At 39.6% G+C, this 17,109-nt stretch overlaps 1 protein-coding gene across 1 annotated transcript; it reads right to left on the bottom strand.

Moving 5' to 3' along the window:
* Positions 1–4,736: 4,736 nt before the first annotated feature.
* On the bottom strand, positions 4,737–16,901 carry LOC140165676 (uncharacterized). Its single transcript, XM_072188980.1, has 2 exons — positions 16,859–16,901; positions 4,737–7,919 (listed from the first exon to the last, which is right to left on the bottom strand). The coding sequence occupies exon 2, from the start codon at positions 7,908–7,910 to the stop codon at positions 5,904–5,906; it is 2,007 nt and encodes a 668-aa protein (XP_072045081.1). The 5' UTR covers positions 7,911–7,919; positions 16,859–16,901; the 3' UTR covers positions 4,737–5,903.
* Positions 16,902–17,109: the final 208 nt, after the last annotated feature.

Below are 17,109 nucleotides of genomic sequence, written 5' to 3'. Positions count from 1 at the left end.
CCCCTGGATGACCTTGAATTGACCTTCCATAAATTTGACTCTAAATGTTGACTGTACCCAACAAGTTTCATGGCAATACGACAGTTTTTAGCAATTTGACTTCAGATGACCCATGGGTGACCTTGAATGACCCTGAAATGACCTGAAAATTTGACTCTAAATGTTGACTGTACCCACCAAGTTTCATGCCCATATACAAGTTTTTAGTGATTTGACCTCAGATGACCCTTTGGTGACCTCGGATGACCCTGAAATGACCTTCCGAAAATTTGCCTCTTAATGTTGACTGTACCCACTAACTTTCATGCCCATACAACAGTTTTTAGTAATTTGACCTCGGATGACCCCTGGATGACCTTGGTTGACCCCGAAATGACTTTCCAAAAATTTGACTCTAAATGTTGACTGTACCCACCAAGTTTCATGCCCATATGACAGTTTTTGCTAATTTGACCTCAGATGACCCTGGATGACCTCAGGTGACCTTGACCCACGAAACAACACACACTTGTTTTGTCTGGGGTCAAGATGCACCCACCCACCAAGTTTGAAGAATGTGTGACCCCAGTCTCTGAGAAAATGGGTTTTAGCCTGTAATGCACAAATTATGCAGATTAAGTATTTCATAACCATACTTTGTGCTCAAAATCGAATCAGGTCGAGACCCTCTAGTCATGCTACCCCTATCAAGTTACATCATCATAGCGCTAAGGGTTCTTATGGATCCCCATATACAGCTCCACAAGGAGGATTTCTTCAGGTTTCCAACCATATTTGTAGAAGTGTTTCGCATAAATTATGCAAATTTAATTAACAACTAAATGCGCATAATCTTTGCCAAAAAACTAACCAGGTGATCAGCAGGTGTGTATCGTTCCCAGGGGTAGCGCTAGAACTAAACACTCCAGTGTACGCAGGGACCCCCGAACTTGCAATTAAAAAGTAGGGGGTCCGGAGTAGAGTTTGGCGAGTCCGATTTGCACAAATGCAGCATAAATATGCCTGCAATAGCGCTAGATTGAAAAAACTGGGGATCTGCAGGGACCCCTGAACTTGCAGAAAATTTTAAAATAGGTGGTCCGAACTCTATTTTGGTGGGTCCGGGACCCCAAAAAGCAACCTAGCGCTATACCCTGATCGTTCCTGCCACCAGGTTTCGTTACCATGCTATCAATTTATGCTGATTTTCGCATTCACGAAAACATACTGATTACGGAGCAAACTTGGATATGCTTCCTCCCACCAAGTAACGTCCCAGCAGGTCTTACGATTCCCCAGATACAGCTCCGGACGGACACACGCCCCCTCCCACACACACGGACAGACAGAAATAGTGATTACTAAGGCCCATCCTGAACGAGGTATCGGTTCATGAGACCAGATATAAACATAGTTCAGACGAGACAAAAATCAAACCCTCACTCTTTTGCAGTGTTTGTATCCAAAGCTTATGCTTACATTTACAACATTACTTTAATCAAATTCGGAAGACTGAACAGTCACTTCCGGGTCCATTTTATCACTATCTGCACCATTGATCCATTTCAGAATCCGAATTGATGTAGAATTTATCCTCATCTAACAAATACTCATGATTTTCTTCTTCATCTGAAACATTTGCGACATTATTTGCACAACTGCATCACTGCAATTTAATCTTTCCAAAAACTACGACTTTCGCCATTAGAATTGTTTATTGTGAACACATGTGCGAATGGTAGAGGGCTGACATCCTGAATTAATTGCATTACGTCATGCTCATCACTCTCTAGTCTCTACACAACCGCTGTGGTTCCGGTCCCTTCACTTCTAGGGTACATGCCACCAAATAGCTTTCCATAGACTTTACGTGCAAAACAGGGGTCACGTTTTAGGCTATAAGTCGAGTTACGTCTTACTTTGAAATATATATTTGATATCATTTTAATCAGAACAAAATTCTGCATAACATATCTGAAAATGACACCATATTTTAGGTCTACTTTTTGAGAAAAATAGCGCTATATAAAAAGACCCGATTTTCCCGTGTTTACGTCTGACTGCTAACCGCGTTTTGACCTCGTGTGTTCATGCGCTCATCATCGTAAACATCACTCAAATTTTCGCGTTTTCTGTTCAAATTAGTGGAGATCACATTCACAAGTTCTAGCAAAACACGATTTGCAACACTAAAATTGTTAATATTGTACCGATTTTGCACATTTTTTATGCAAAGTTGGGACTATAGTCGTGATAAACTTTTACCGGAAACCGCTTCACACGCGGATTTAGTGGTATGAACCCTTGAAGAGGCTAAAACATCGTTTTAGGCCTTGAAAATGATTTTGTTATCTTTTTCACTACATTTTGAATTAATTGTAAGAAATTTTGGGTTATTTTCTTTCATACTTTAGACAGGATGCCGATTTCAAGCACAAGCATGATAGCCGACAATTGCCATTTTTCGTCATTTTGATGCACATGAATGCACAATGGTTGCTGATTTGCTATTTTCATGAAGATATTAATTGATGTTAATAGTAAACGTTCTTTGAACATCTTTTGCAAGTGCATAACTTCAAAATTAAAACATTCTCAGTACCTGCAGAATATTTAAAAAGACAAGAAATGTCAATCAAGTAGGCCTACCCCCCCCTCCATCGTCACTTTTAACCCGTTTTGTCCAAAAAGCAAATGTAATGAATGGCTATTTGAAATTAAATATTAATATAAATTAAACTTTGAATGTTATAACAATTTAAAATACTGGACAGTGGTATAAATAAAGCAAACTAGAAACTTAAATATCTTAAATCTAATTTTTTATGTAATTTTATTAAAATTGAAGGCCAAAACTTGAGTTTAAATGACAAAAAATTGGTTAAAAATAACAATGAAATTGACAAACTTCTTTGTAATTTAAACACCAATAAACAATGTTTTTAATATTTTGAAACTCTTCTTTATTCATATCAAAAGGTTTCAAACTTCTACCAAAATCGGAACTTTTATTATATTGGAAATAAAAGCAGGCCTATTCGCGGCAAACGCACATACAGCGAAAAACCTGGCGGCGTCCATGAACGCGCTTGTTGATGTCCCTCCTCTTTTCTTCGCGTGCATTTTAAATAGATAAAGACGCGCGGAAAACGCATGGAATTGCTCCTTAAAGGGTACATGCCACCAAATAGCTTTCCATAGACTTTACGTGCAAAACAGGGGTCACGTTTTAGGCTATAAGTCGAGTTACGTCTTACTTTGAAATATATATTTGATATCATTTTAATCAGAACAAAATTCTGCATAACATATCTGAAAATGACACCATATTTTAGGTCTACTTTTTGAGAAAAATAGCGCTATATAAAAAGACCCGATTTTCCCGTGTTTACGTCTGACTGCTAACCGCGTTTTGACCTCGTGTGTTCATGCGCTCATCATCGTAAACATCACTCAAATTTTCGCGTTTTCTGTTCAAATTAGTGGAGATCACATTCACAAGTTCTAGCAAAACACGATTTGCAACACTAAAATTGTTAATATTGTACCGATTTTGCACATTTTTATGCAAAGTTGGGACTACAGTCGTGATAAACTTTTACCGGAAACCGCTTCACACGCGGATTTAGTGGTATGAACCCTCTAGTGTGGAGCGAGCGGACCAAAGCGGCTGGTGTAGAGACTGAAAATTATATTCATTCCTGATTCATTCATAAAATTCACGGCGCGTCGATTCTACTATATGGGTGACGTCGTACGAATTGAAAACAGCAGCAAATTAATTTCCGACATTTTCTTTCGAGATTTATGAAGAAAATATGAATGTTTTTCAACAGATCATCAAATTACTTTATTATATATATTTTTTCAATTGGTAGCGTTACCCACACGCTTTATATATTGCTCCCACGCTTTTTAGAAACCCACCATTTATTCCACAAAATTTTAACCCCACCCTTTTAAAGATTTTCAGAATTCCCAACCCCACGCTGGTAGAAAGCGTGCCGCACAAACAATGCCAGCTGTGACCTTCGCTGGCGAGACGTTGTTATCAGGGTTGTCAAACCCGCGATTTGGTAACCCAATTGGGCGACTTTTGAAGATTTTAACCGGGACAATTTCCTGCCCCATAGAATACAAAGGGTAAAGAAAAAATTGGGCGACTTTTCGATTATTTGATTCGGGCTGAATTTTTTTTGGCAACCCCGGTTATTTAGCGTTAATTTAACTAAATTACTACGCCACTGGTCTCTAAATATTTTGAAGTGTTGTCCCATGGTGACGAAACTCCCTAGAACTCAATAAACAATCTGGACAAAGGAATCATCCAATCACGTTTCTAGCCACGTGAGATCACCGCAAAAATTCATGATAAAAGGTCACTATCCCAAAGAAAAATAGTGCAATCCGTCAATTCCCGCCATGATCTCGCAACTTAAATTACTCAGACCAAAATAATCTCTAGCGCATACAGGGAACCAAACAAAAGATAGAAATGACTTGTTTCTCGTGACGACTTTTGACTTTCATCACTTCAAAATAAGTACTTTCCCCACCCCAAATTCACCTCTAAAGGAGTGCAATCGATTGAAAAATAACTCAGCAAAGCTTAGAACCCAATTTGATATCTAAATATCACACACAAAAAAAGCCTTAGTATAAAAAAGCAGCGCCGGAAGTTGCCGAAAAATGAGGTAAAATATGGCTACCATCGAGTTGGACTCCTTAGGCCCATTAGCTCCGCTAAGAGCCAAAAATGAAGGCCTGGATCTTCTTTCCCCTTTTCCAAAAACCACCTGGACCTGGGGCATTAGGGTTAATTAGATGACATGTCTTCTATAGACATGATAGAGGGTGTATGGATTTCACCTGGAATAGCCCAATGCTTCCTCCACAGTGAGCTACAGACAATGCTGCAGAACATGTCTGTACTAAACAGCACCAGGCCAGATTGGGAATAAAACTTATTTGAACTGACTGCTATGGGTACTGGGGTCCATTTCACTAAACGTTTTGAAGCTTTGTAAGTGTCAAAATCGTTCGTAACTTACGACGAGTCATACTTACAAACAAGTCGTTTTTAAGTTCCATTTCACTAAACTTACTTATGAATGGCACCCTTCATACCGTAAGTAATAGGGATTTATAATTACTACAGGGACCCTTTGTAATGCTACGTCTAGTATTGGGTATTCGTAATTCACGAACACTTATAAGTTAAATGAACAGGACCAACAGCTAAATTAACAGCCTATATCAGTTCAAGGGCACTCGTAATTCACGGACGTCTCTGATTTCAAAGACGGATCAGTGATTTCACGTACGGGGGTCTGTGATATCACATACGTCGAGCTTTGTTGACAGCTGGGCACTTGATGCATGCTGAGTGTATTAGAATAAGCTTTCCTATGTTAAGCAAATATCTACCTGAGCAAAAATTATATCTATCTGTGCAAATTCTGACAAATGGTCCCAAAACACACTTAGATTGCAATGGCCAAAATCAAATGTTTTGAAGTTAGAAAATCCCAAGAGTAGGCCTACCCAAGCCTGCGCTCTAATTCATGAATTGGATAGTAAAATTAGCAGGCACTCAACTTGGGCTAGCTAGTACAACCCTGATAAGGCCTACTCACAAAATTATTCCCACTGTGCTGGCACGTTTACCAAAATTACTAATATCGTTTGCAACTGGGTTTTGAAACTAGGGAGTATGTGATTTATGAGACGTCTTTGAAATATGATACTGTTATGTGACATGACGCTTCAAGGATATTTGAATTATGAGTGCCCCCGAACTGATATATATATATATATATATATACAAAGGACTGACAACAAGCATTATAAATTTTCTTACATGTAGCTAACTAAACTGTTGCACTTGAGTACTTTTTCTAATCTTCCATGATATTCTCTGGTCACTACATTTGATGAAGATGTTGAAGGAAACTGACAGCTCTAATCCAATCAGACTGTGATCTGTCTGGCTGATGAGGAGCAGGTGGTGCTGGTTGTTGGTGAGGATGATGAGGTCTAAACGGAGCTACTGGACCTGTCATCTTGGAGTGGTCATAAAGTCTCTCCCGTGGTAGTTCTTCTATTGGTGGGTTGGTCATTAGCATTGGGTTTAGGTTCTGTGGGTGATGAGGATTTGGCATAATCTGTGGCATATGGACCTTGGGATTAGACGATGATGAAGATGATGATGGTGCTTCAATGGAAGAACTTTCTTTGGCACGGTGGAGAGCAGCGCTGATATTGATGTCTCTTTCATGTTCTTTGTAACTTTGCTGCGAGTGGAAAACTGAAGAACTATCTTTGGCTTGGTGGGTAGCTACTGGCTGGGCGTTAACATGAATGTCTTTATCTTGTTCTTTGTAACTTTGTTGAGAGTGGAAAACCAAAGAACTATCTTTGGCTTGGTGAGAAGCAACTGACTGAGCATTCATATCTATGTCTTTTTCATGTTCTTTGTAACTTTGCTGAGAGTGGAAAACCAAAGAACTATCTTTGGCATGGTGGGTATCTTCTGGCTGAGCACTAACAAGAACATCTTTTTCAAGTTCTTTGAAAACTTGTTGAGAATGGAACCCCACAGAACCTTCTTTGGTTTTGTGAATAGCTATTGGCTGAGCATTGATATGGATGTCTTTTTCATGATCTTTGCAGCTTTGTTGGGAGTGGAACACAATATCACAGTAGTGACATTTATGCTTCTTCTCACCTGTATGAATGCGGATGTGTTTACGAAGATTGTCACGTCGACTCGAACGATAATCGCAAATTTCGCACGCAAAAGGTTTGTCTCCAGTGTGAATTCGTTGATGCTTCAGAAGATCGGCTTTGAAGAAGGATGAATAACCGCATGACTCGCACATGAAGTGATTATCTTTGCTTGTACTATGCATATTTCGCTCATGGATGGTTTTATTCCGTGGATTATTAAATGATCGATCACAGAAATCACATTTAAATGGTCTTGCTTGCGTGTGGGTGTTCTCGTGAAAACTCAGCGACTCTCTACTGATAGCCATATACTCGCACTTTGAGCACTTAAATTTTCGTATTTTTGGTGCCGGTCTACGGTAATAGGATTTATGCCCTTCATGGCGTCTTATGTGTTTTGTCGGGTATCGTTTACATGCAAAGGACGCTTTGCAATCAGGCCATTTGCAGCAGTATGGTTTCTCTTGCTTGTGTAATATCAAGTGTCTGTCGAGAGATAAGAAGTTGCCCGCACGCTGCGCGCAAATGGGACAAACGTACGGCAAGTCTATGTTAAGTTCTCCTTCCATGTGAGTGCCGATATGTTTGACAAACTTCTGAATATGGCAAAACACCATCTTGCATTCCTTACATGTAAGAGATCTTGTTTTGGGGGCATCTTTATCCACCATTGCCAGTACTCGTTCATCTAAAGCCCGTCGCTTAGCAAATTCTGCGTCTGTAAGAACCTTTTCTTGACGAGCTTTCTTTTTCTTTTTCCCTTTCCCTTTCTGTTTTTTGTTAAAAGCTGAGCCCTCTACTTTGATAGCTTTCACCACAATTGGCTTTTTATCATCAGTGCTGGCGTCAGAGTCTTCCGATACGTTGACACATTCAAAAGGGATATCAATGCTATCATCGTCAGCCCCAGAATCCAAATCTTCAAAATGGACAGGTTTGATGGTCCCAGTTTTTAATCGGGTTCTTGTCTTTTCTACTTTTACTTGTATGTCACCTGTAGCCTTCTCTTGTTTGCATTTCTTTCTCCTTGCTTTGATTGGCTCCTTTTTGATACTAATACCTTTACGATCAAGTTCAGTCTGACAAAGTCCACAGTGATGTGCTCTCGGCTTGGTTTTAACTGTGATGAGCTTCTCCAACTGACCTTTGACCTCCCTCACACGGAGCGCACCACATGGATCACAGAAGTTGAGAACTCCCATTGTGTGAGTCTGTGTAGGAAAAGAATATGATTGCAGTTTGTTTTCATATTTTTAAAAGCACTTATTTCGTTCAGGTGGTCGATTGGAATATCTAGAATGTACATATTTGACTTCTTGATATGGTATATGTATATATACATTCATAATTTTTAACATGAAATAAAAAATTGTAACAACAAATTTCCTTAAATGTTCGCTGAAAACAGCTTTTGTATGTACCGTACTTTTATTTGCAATTTTAAACCATACATTGTAGCTTTTCAAATGAAACGCAAATCAAATTAAATTTCTTGCACATGTTATTTTGAACAACTATTGGAGTAAAAGGTGAGCATGTGTGTGTAATTATAATAAGCTCTTTAAATGAAAAAACAAACAAAAAAGTTTGATTCCAGTTGCTGTGATTGGTGGAAATATGTAAGGTGAAACAAATACAACCAATAAAGGAGACACTTTCTATACGCTCTCATTAATTTGAGGTCACATCTATTAGCTATATGGGATGGTCGGGTTGTAAACATTGAAATCATTTGTGATCGTACAATAAATTGACAGTGAAGAAAACTTATATTTTCTATAATTTATATTCTTGGATTATTAAGGGGTACTACACCCCTGCCCAATTTTGTGCCTATTTTTCTCAAACATTATAACGCATTGGGGACAAGTAATATATGTATATTATACTTTATAGGGCAAGGACTACAACTACTGCACTTGAAATTTTATTTCAGCACAGACAACAGTTGTGGGGTTACAGTCAAAAATGAGGGAAAACCAATATTTGATCAATAACTACCGTAAGGCCCTTCGCACTTGATTATTAGTTTCCTGTTGAAGATTTTGAAAAAGGGACGAGGTGACTTTTAATTATTAATTAACAGCCCTCGAATTAAGGATCTGAAGGGGCACGGCAACTTTTTTAGGGCAAGTTGATAATTGCCTTGGATTGTCACTGAAAAGACAAGGCAGCACAGCAGTTTGTAATATTTCAAGAGGGCATCATGGCAACTGTTGAAAATTTGAGAAGGGCACCAAGGCAATTTCTCAAAAGTGAAGAAAACACACACAAACATAGATAGATAATTTTATAATGAAGAGGCAGGGCTGGGGCACCGACGGCAACTTCATTAGAGGGCACGGCAAGTGACTGCCTTGGGCAAAGGACATATTTTGAGGGCATTGCGGCAGTGGGGTTGGGCACCCACGGCAAAATGCCATGGGTGCCGTGGGTTAATTCGAGGGCTGATTAATTATCTTTTATTTTCTTTATTTACTTTGAACTATTACAAGCAACTGTTGACTCCTTTTGACTAGAGCTGGCATTTAATTATTTCACAACAATATTTGATTTTATAAATTTATAAGTGAAGGTGGGGCTGTACTCTTTGTTTATTCATCATTATTGTTGATATTATTAAAGTCAGAAAATGGCAAGTAGAAGTAGTTGAAAGTTATTTTAAAGGAGAAAATTAGAAATAACAAGGCGGTTCTCGAACCACGAGTCTCGCCTGCTTTTGCAACCGCCTGCTTTCGCGATTACTTTCAGTAGAAGTAAATGAATTTCGCAACCGCCTGCTTTCACGATTACTTTTGATAGAAGTAAATGAACCTGCAACAACCCATGGTGAACCCGAAATGACCTTCCAAAAATTTGGCTCTAAATGTTGCCTGTACCCACAAAGTTTCATGCCAATACGACAGTTTTTACTCATTTGACCTCAGATGACCCCTGGTGATCCCGAAATGATCTCCCAAAAATTTGGCTTTAAATGTTGACTGTACCCACCAAGTTTCATGCCCATACGACAGTTTTTACTAATTTGACCTCAGATGACCCCTGGTGACCCTGAAATGATCTTCCAAAAATGTGGCTTGAAATGTTGACTGTACCCACCAAGTTTCATGCCCATACGACAGTTTTTACTAATTTGACCTCGGATGACCCCTGGTGATCCCGAAATGATCTTCCAAAATTTGGCTTTAAATGTTGACTGTACCCACCAAGTTTCATGCCCATACAACAGTTATTACTAATTTGACCTCTGGTGACCTCGAAATGATCTTCCAAAAATTTGGCTTTAATTGTTGACTGTACACACCAAGTTTCATGCCCATACAACAGTTATTACTAATTTGACCTCTGGTGACCTCGAAATGACCTTCCAAAAATTGGCTTTAAATGTTGACTGTACCCACCAAGTTTCATGCCCATACGACAGTTTTGACTAATTTGACCTCAGATGACCTCTGGTGACCTCGAAATGACCCTCCAAGGATTTGGCTTTAATTGTTGACTGTACCCACCAAGTTTCATGCCCATACGACAATTTTTACTAATTTGACCTCAGATGACCCCTGGTGACCTCAAAATGACCTTCCAAAAATTTGGCTTTAAATGTTGACTGTACCCACCAAGTTTCATGCCCATACAACAGTTTTTACTAATCTGACCTCAGATGACCTCGAAATGACCTTCCAAAAATTTGGCTTTAAATGTTGACTGTACCCACCAAGTTTCATGCCCATACGACAGTTTTTACTAATTTGACCTCAGATGACCTCTGGTGACCTCGAAATGACCTTCCAAAAATTTGGCTTTAAATGTTGACTGTATCCACCAGGTTTCATACCCATACGACAGTTTTACTAATTTGACCTAAGATGACCCCTGGATGACCTCAGTGACCTTGAACCACTAACCAATACAAACTGGTTCTGTCTCGGGTCAAGGTGCACCCACCCACCAAGTTTGAGGAATGTGCGACTCCTAGTCTCCAAGAAAATAGGCGGAAGGCAAACTTTAACCAAAACTTTAACCAAATTTGTCACATACACACACGCACGCACGCACCCCCACACATACATACACACATACGGAAAAGTGATTATATAGTCTCCTGCCTTATCAGGCGAGACAAAAATAAAATAATTAATTATTTTGAGATTTTCAATTTTGGACGCGGGCGGTAAACAGGAAACTAATAATCAAGTGCGAAGGGCCTAATTGCTTTGAGTTGCTGAATTTTCAGTACAGTAGTTGTAGTCCTTGCCCCTATAATATACAGTCAACCCAGGACTAGGCAATCGGGGGCCTTATCTTACAACCAAACTCGACCAGGACCTACGCACCGCACCCGACGTCAAGACCTTCAAGACCAAGCTAGAAACTATCAACATCAAGATGCTGACTTCAAAGGCCCACTTCAATATTTAACCGCGACTTTGCACATGACCCCCCCCCCAATGTATGCGACAACCAGAGATGGTGATTGTACGTGACGCAACAGATACAGTCTACAGACACATATCTTATTTGTCACCAATGTGCTTTAATTTTTGAGAAAAATGCAAAAAAAATAGGCACAAAATTGGCCAGGGGTGTTGTACCACCTTAATGAGATAATCACATTTTCGTTGCAGTAAAGAATGGTAAAATATGTACACAAAGTGCGATCAGACTTGAAAGCTTGCGCGAACAAATTTCGGTTCTCCCAAGTTTTAGGTATGCTAGGTGAATTCAAATTTGCCATCAAACTGCATCATTTTATATATCAAATTAAAGCCCTTGAGTAAACAAAGCCAAAACTGAAAACCTTTTTTTCATAGCACTTTCCGTAGCAAATCAAAGTTACATCTTGTCAAAGATTGACTTTCATCAAAAAGATTCAGCTAGCAAAATTCCCCAAAACGGCATTTTGGGGGTGTTTCTAGATTTTCACATTATTTTGTTTATTGTGTTTCTCATTATGATAGCAGCTTTTTTTAATGGAACTGCTATCAAAATCCCTCTAAAATTCCATGTGCGATTGTCTTATCACCATAAAAAATCATATATTTGGGTCAAGTGAAGTATAGAAAACATATTTAATGTAGGTTTCCTTCTTCGGCCAGTTGTTTTAAATTTCTATGTAAATATGCATTGACATTGTCGGCGAATTTGGCTGACTAGCAATGTGTTAACTAAGGTTTGCCTGGCATACCTACAAGTTTGTAATCCAGCACGAACCTTTACGCGAAACGGTTCTCTACATCATAAATATGCAGCATCGAATGCGTAACTATCGTACATGTAGCTCGTTCACGTAGCTGTTCCGTTGTCCCACTGGCCTACTACACCATAGGTAAACATAGATTAAGATTGCATGGCGATCGGAGTGTTAGGCCAATTACAATTGATCCTTAGCTTATTTCCTGTTTCCCTCGTGCGTCCAAAATCAATAATGGAAAAATATTTAATTATTTTATTTTTATTTAGGTATTTTCATCTTTTAATTGACTTTGTAATTATTTTTATTTGCTAATATCTGTTTTTGATCATCTCAACTTGATTATGAATATAAAACAAGAACAGTGTAGGGTCCCCTACTAATATTAATGTTAAAAATCAATTATAAAGGTAAAATAATTAAATCCGGATTCCGTAGTCTTAGTCAAAATGACCAAATGGACTGTTGATAATAGTCACGACCACATTTTCAAAATAAAGAAAGTAATAGATAATTAATAATTAATAGATAATTAATAATTAATAGATAATTAATAATTAATAGATAATTAATAATTAATAGATAATTAATAATTAATAGATAATTAATAATTAATAATTAAAAGTCGCCTCGTCCTTTATTTTCAAACTTGAAACAGGAAACTAAGAATTAATTGTGAAGGGCCTTATCATCAGAGGCAGAGCACCTCGGACATTCGTACGTGCAAATTCAAAGATAGAGTTCTCAAGTTAATTAGGAAGTGGTCCTTTATCAAGCTCAGCGGACCTCTTGCCTCCCATACAACATTTTTTCAAAATATCATCTGTATCTGTATCTGTAGCAATACTGCTCAACGCTTCAGGTGAAGCCAGACGAACAGGAAATGGTTGTGCACATGCGGAATGCTATTTATTGTAGTTGCTTTAGGTGGTTGGTTGCTTGATTCTTGAATTCTTTTGAGTCTTGTATCGTGGTGATGTGGTAGGGTAGTTTGTTCCAGTCTTGTACTGTCCTTGGCCAGAACAGTACTTGTAGCAGTCCTTATTTGCTGTTATAATTTGATATGAGTTCTGATGGGAGTGCCTAGAAGGACGTTGGACCGGCAGAAGGAGGTCGTCGACCGGTAGGGGCAGGAGACCCTCTCTAGCCTTGTGGAGGATGGTTAACCTATTGGCTGTTCTACGATCTTTAAGAGAACACCAATCCAGCTCCTTCAGCATGTTAGTGACACTACTAGTTCTTTTGTGGTCATTCATAACAAAGCGCTTGCGACGCTGCACCATCTCAATTTTGTTACTTAAGTCCTTTTGATGGGGTCCCACACTGAACTGGCATATTCAATGTGGGGACGTACAAGTGACATGTAGGCATTTTGTTTGATTTGTTTGGTGCAAGAGTATAAGGTCCTTCTAACAAATCCTAATTGTCTGTTTGCAGATGATGTGTTATGTTGATGTGATTTGACCATGAAAGATTGTTGGAAATCTCAACTCCTAGGTAGGGATGGCATTTTGTCTCTTCTAAAATGCTGTCTCCTAGTTTGTAATCAAACATTTTAGTGGAGCGTGCATGGGTGATCCTCATGATGAAACATTTTTGGATGTTGAAATGTAGTTGCCAATCATTCTGCCATTTGACAAGTGTGTTTAAGTCATCCTGGAGTTGAACATGGTCATGATTGTGAACTATTTGCCTATAGATAACACAATCATCGGCAAAGAGCCGGACTTCAGACTGTATGTTTTGTGGCAAGTCATTGATATATATGAGAAATAGCAAAGGTCCTAGCACCGTGCCCTGGGGAACGCCAGATAACACATCTGTCCAAGCCGAGTGTTCACCCCCGACAACGACCCTCTGCTTACGGTGCTTAAGGAAGTTTGCTATCCATGTATGAATGTTATTGCGAATGCCATAGTGTTGTAATTTAAGCAGAAGGCGATTGTGTGGTACCGTATCAAATGCCTTGCTAAAATCCATAATTACAAGATCAGTTTGTTGTCTGTTATTTAGTGAAAGGGCCAGGTCATGAGTTGTTAATAAAAGTTGTGATTCGCATGAGTGGTTGCGTCTGAAGCCATGTTGTTTTGTGGTGAGAACAGAATGTTTATCAAAATGATGCATGATGTGTGAATGGATGACATGTTCTAAGACCTTGCAACATATGGCTGTGAGAGAGACGGGCCTATAGTTCGAGGCAGCTGTTCGGTCTCCTTTCTTGAAAATCGGGCTAATATTGGCACTAAGCCAATCAGGTGGTAGTTCGCCAGACTCTAGGGATCTTTCAAAACTCATACATAATGCCGGCGCTATCTCCTCGGCTGCAACCTTGAGTATATAGGCAGGAATACCATCAGGCCCTGGGGCTTTGTGAATCTTGATGTTCTGTAAGAGTTTAATGATGCCCTCTTGTGAAATTTGAATGTCTGGTATTGTGGGATAATTACTAGGTCCTAATGTTGGTAATGTGTCATCTTCATTGGTAAAAACAGATTTGAATTGGTCATTGAGAATGTTAGCCTTGTTATGGTTGTCAGATTCCAGAACACCTGAGTTTGATCTCAGGGTAGATATGCCAACAGAGTCGGTCTTCAAATTCTTCATGAAGGACCAGAACTTTTTGCTGGAATCTAGACAAACAGAGTTGATAAACTCTCTGTGAGCCTTCCTCGTAGCTTTCTGAGTGGCCTTGCGCAAATCATGGAAGCGATCAAGAGATTCCTGGTCCCCAACTTTCTGTTTATGGTTAAACATACGCTGTTTCTTTTTCAGCTGTCTCTTAATATTCCTCCCTATCCAAGGGGTCAGATTGCGCTTGCTGACCATGCGAGTCGGAATGTGGGAATCCATGGAATTCTTGACCGCTTTCTCAAAATCAGCCCATAGGTCACTCACAGAGCACGATGATGGATCACTAGAAGTCAGAGTATCACTAAACTGCTTGAGATCATTTCTGATGGCACTGACGTCAGCTTTCTGATATAAAAAGACCTTTCTAGGCTTGGTTTTGATCACCTTGGGCTTAGAGCTGACTATGATCATGGGGATACCATCATGATCACTCAACCCTGGGATAAGTGAAAACCTTTCAACCAGGGTTGGATTGTTGGTGAAAAATAGGTCAAGGATGTTTTTGCCTCGAGTAGGTTTAGTGACCATTTGCTCAAGGCCAAAGTCTGCAGCAATCTCAAGCATGTGTTTGGAAAGTCCAACATACTGGGAATTAGGGGTGACACTCTGAGAATCCCAGTCGACTCGGGAAGATTAAAATCGCCAGCAAGCCAGATATGGCTACGATTAGATCTTTTGATCTTGCTGAGCGAATCCCTAAGTTGGTCCAAGTACTCAGTGGTGTTACCAAATTGGTGCGATCGATAAAAAGCACCAACAATGATCTGTTTCATCCCTTGGACTGAGATAGAAATCCAGACAACTTCACAGTTTGAATCGAGGTCAATTCTGTGAGTGGCGATGAGGTCGTTCTTAACTGCAATCAGAACTCCCCTCTAACAGCAGAACCAAAGTCACGGTCTTTTCTGACTATTTGGTACTGTGGTGGGAACAATTCACTACTATTAATGGAGCAATCCACATGGGTTTCTGTCCCTATGATGACATCAGGGTTATTGGTGTCTATGCAACAAGCCAATTCAGAAATCTTGCCCGTATACCTTGAAAGTTGATGACTAACACTTTCAGGTTACTACGCTGGGCTGGCCTGTTATTATTGCCAGGAGTAGTACGATTAATATGAACACCACTGGTCGCTCTAGGCGAGGATGCCGCCAGAGGAGGGCTTTTTGGCCCAGAGCTATTACAACTAGCGTGGCTAGTGTTGGTTTCTATATCAGAATCGGTTGACAAAATTGAATATGAGTTGGACACGGTGACATTAGATGTACTAAAGAATGAGTCAGTAAAGTTTGGCAGTCCACACTTAATACAAATCCAGGAGACGCTGCAATTGGCAAGTGCTTCATAAACTGACAGGTCCATGTTCAGGCAATCCGAATGGCACCATTCCATGCACCCGTCGCACCCTAGCGCACGCTGCTTCCATTTAACCGCTTTGTTGCAGATCATACATGGGAATTTTGGTGTGTAGGGACCTGGATTGGGATGTAAGTCACCTGCACGTCGCGAGCATCAGTATGGAAATATAACACAAGGTGATCTTCCACGGCCGATTACAACTCGTAATCCTCAAAGATTGGGGTCCTGTGTTGCTTAGGACTCCCAATAGGGCCGGGAAGTGGTCAAAATAATTCTGACTAACTAAACTGATCTCATTTGACATTGAGGGTTGATACTGAAGAGTATCAGGCATATGTTCCATCCAGGTTTGGTGGATCTGTAAGCCAGATCCAACAACGAATAATAAAGAGACGAGAACAATGTCAAGTCTCATGATGCGAAGCGGGAGTTTTCACAGCAGCATAAGAGATTTAGGCTGATGAAAACTAGCGTCGGGGATAACTACGCTCACGCGATCTTTTAAAGCAGGACTAGAACGTGTAGTGATGACACTACAAAGTCAACCAAAATTTGGCAAGCGTGGTGTACCTGACAAGCTTTACCCTCGGCTTCGAGCACAAAATATTTTAAAAATAATAAATACACAATATATAATATACAATGGTATGCAAACACAAGAGCCCAAATAAGGCAAGGCAAATCAATCATGCGCGCGTGCAATTATCATACAATAAGAGCGCTTGCAAATATGAAATGCAATGAATGTCACAAGAAATATGCAATTAGCACGCAATATCAAGAGCTATCTCATCAAGATCCACTGAACAAAAATTACTAGGCTTTTCATGCTAGTTTTATAGTGTTGAGAGCTTATTAAAAATTTAATCGAAGTCGGAAAAGTCCCTTTTTAGACTTGATTATTTCTGCTTTTGTATAAATCAAATACACCAATTAGCTCATAATAAGTAACATTTACACACTTACCTCCTGTATAACAGCTTTAAATTCTCTCTATTTTGCCGTTTTACTGTTCAATTTATCAATTTTTGACAGCGAAATCCCAACATTCCAAAGATTAATTTACCACTAAATGGTCGACGGGCTGTCTGTACGAGGTCACGACCTGTCACGACTCTGTGGACTTTTACATTTCTATACGAAGGGGGAAATTATAAAGCCGAGCCAAGGGAGAAAGAGGGCTAGGGGAAAATACCAAAACGAAAAAGAACGGGAAA

This window comes from Amphiura filiformis, chromosome 12 (genome assembly GCF_039555335.1).
Source record: "Amphiura filiformis chromosome 12, Afil_fr2py, whole genome shotgun sequence".
In the NCBI taxonomy this organism is placed as follows: domain Eukaryota; kingdom Metazoa; phylum Echinodermata; class Ophiuroidea; order Amphilepidida; family Amphiuridae; genus Amphiura; species Amphiura filiformis.
Note: the sequence above shows the minus strand (reverse complement) of the source record. Positions and strands in the feature narration are given on the sequence as shown.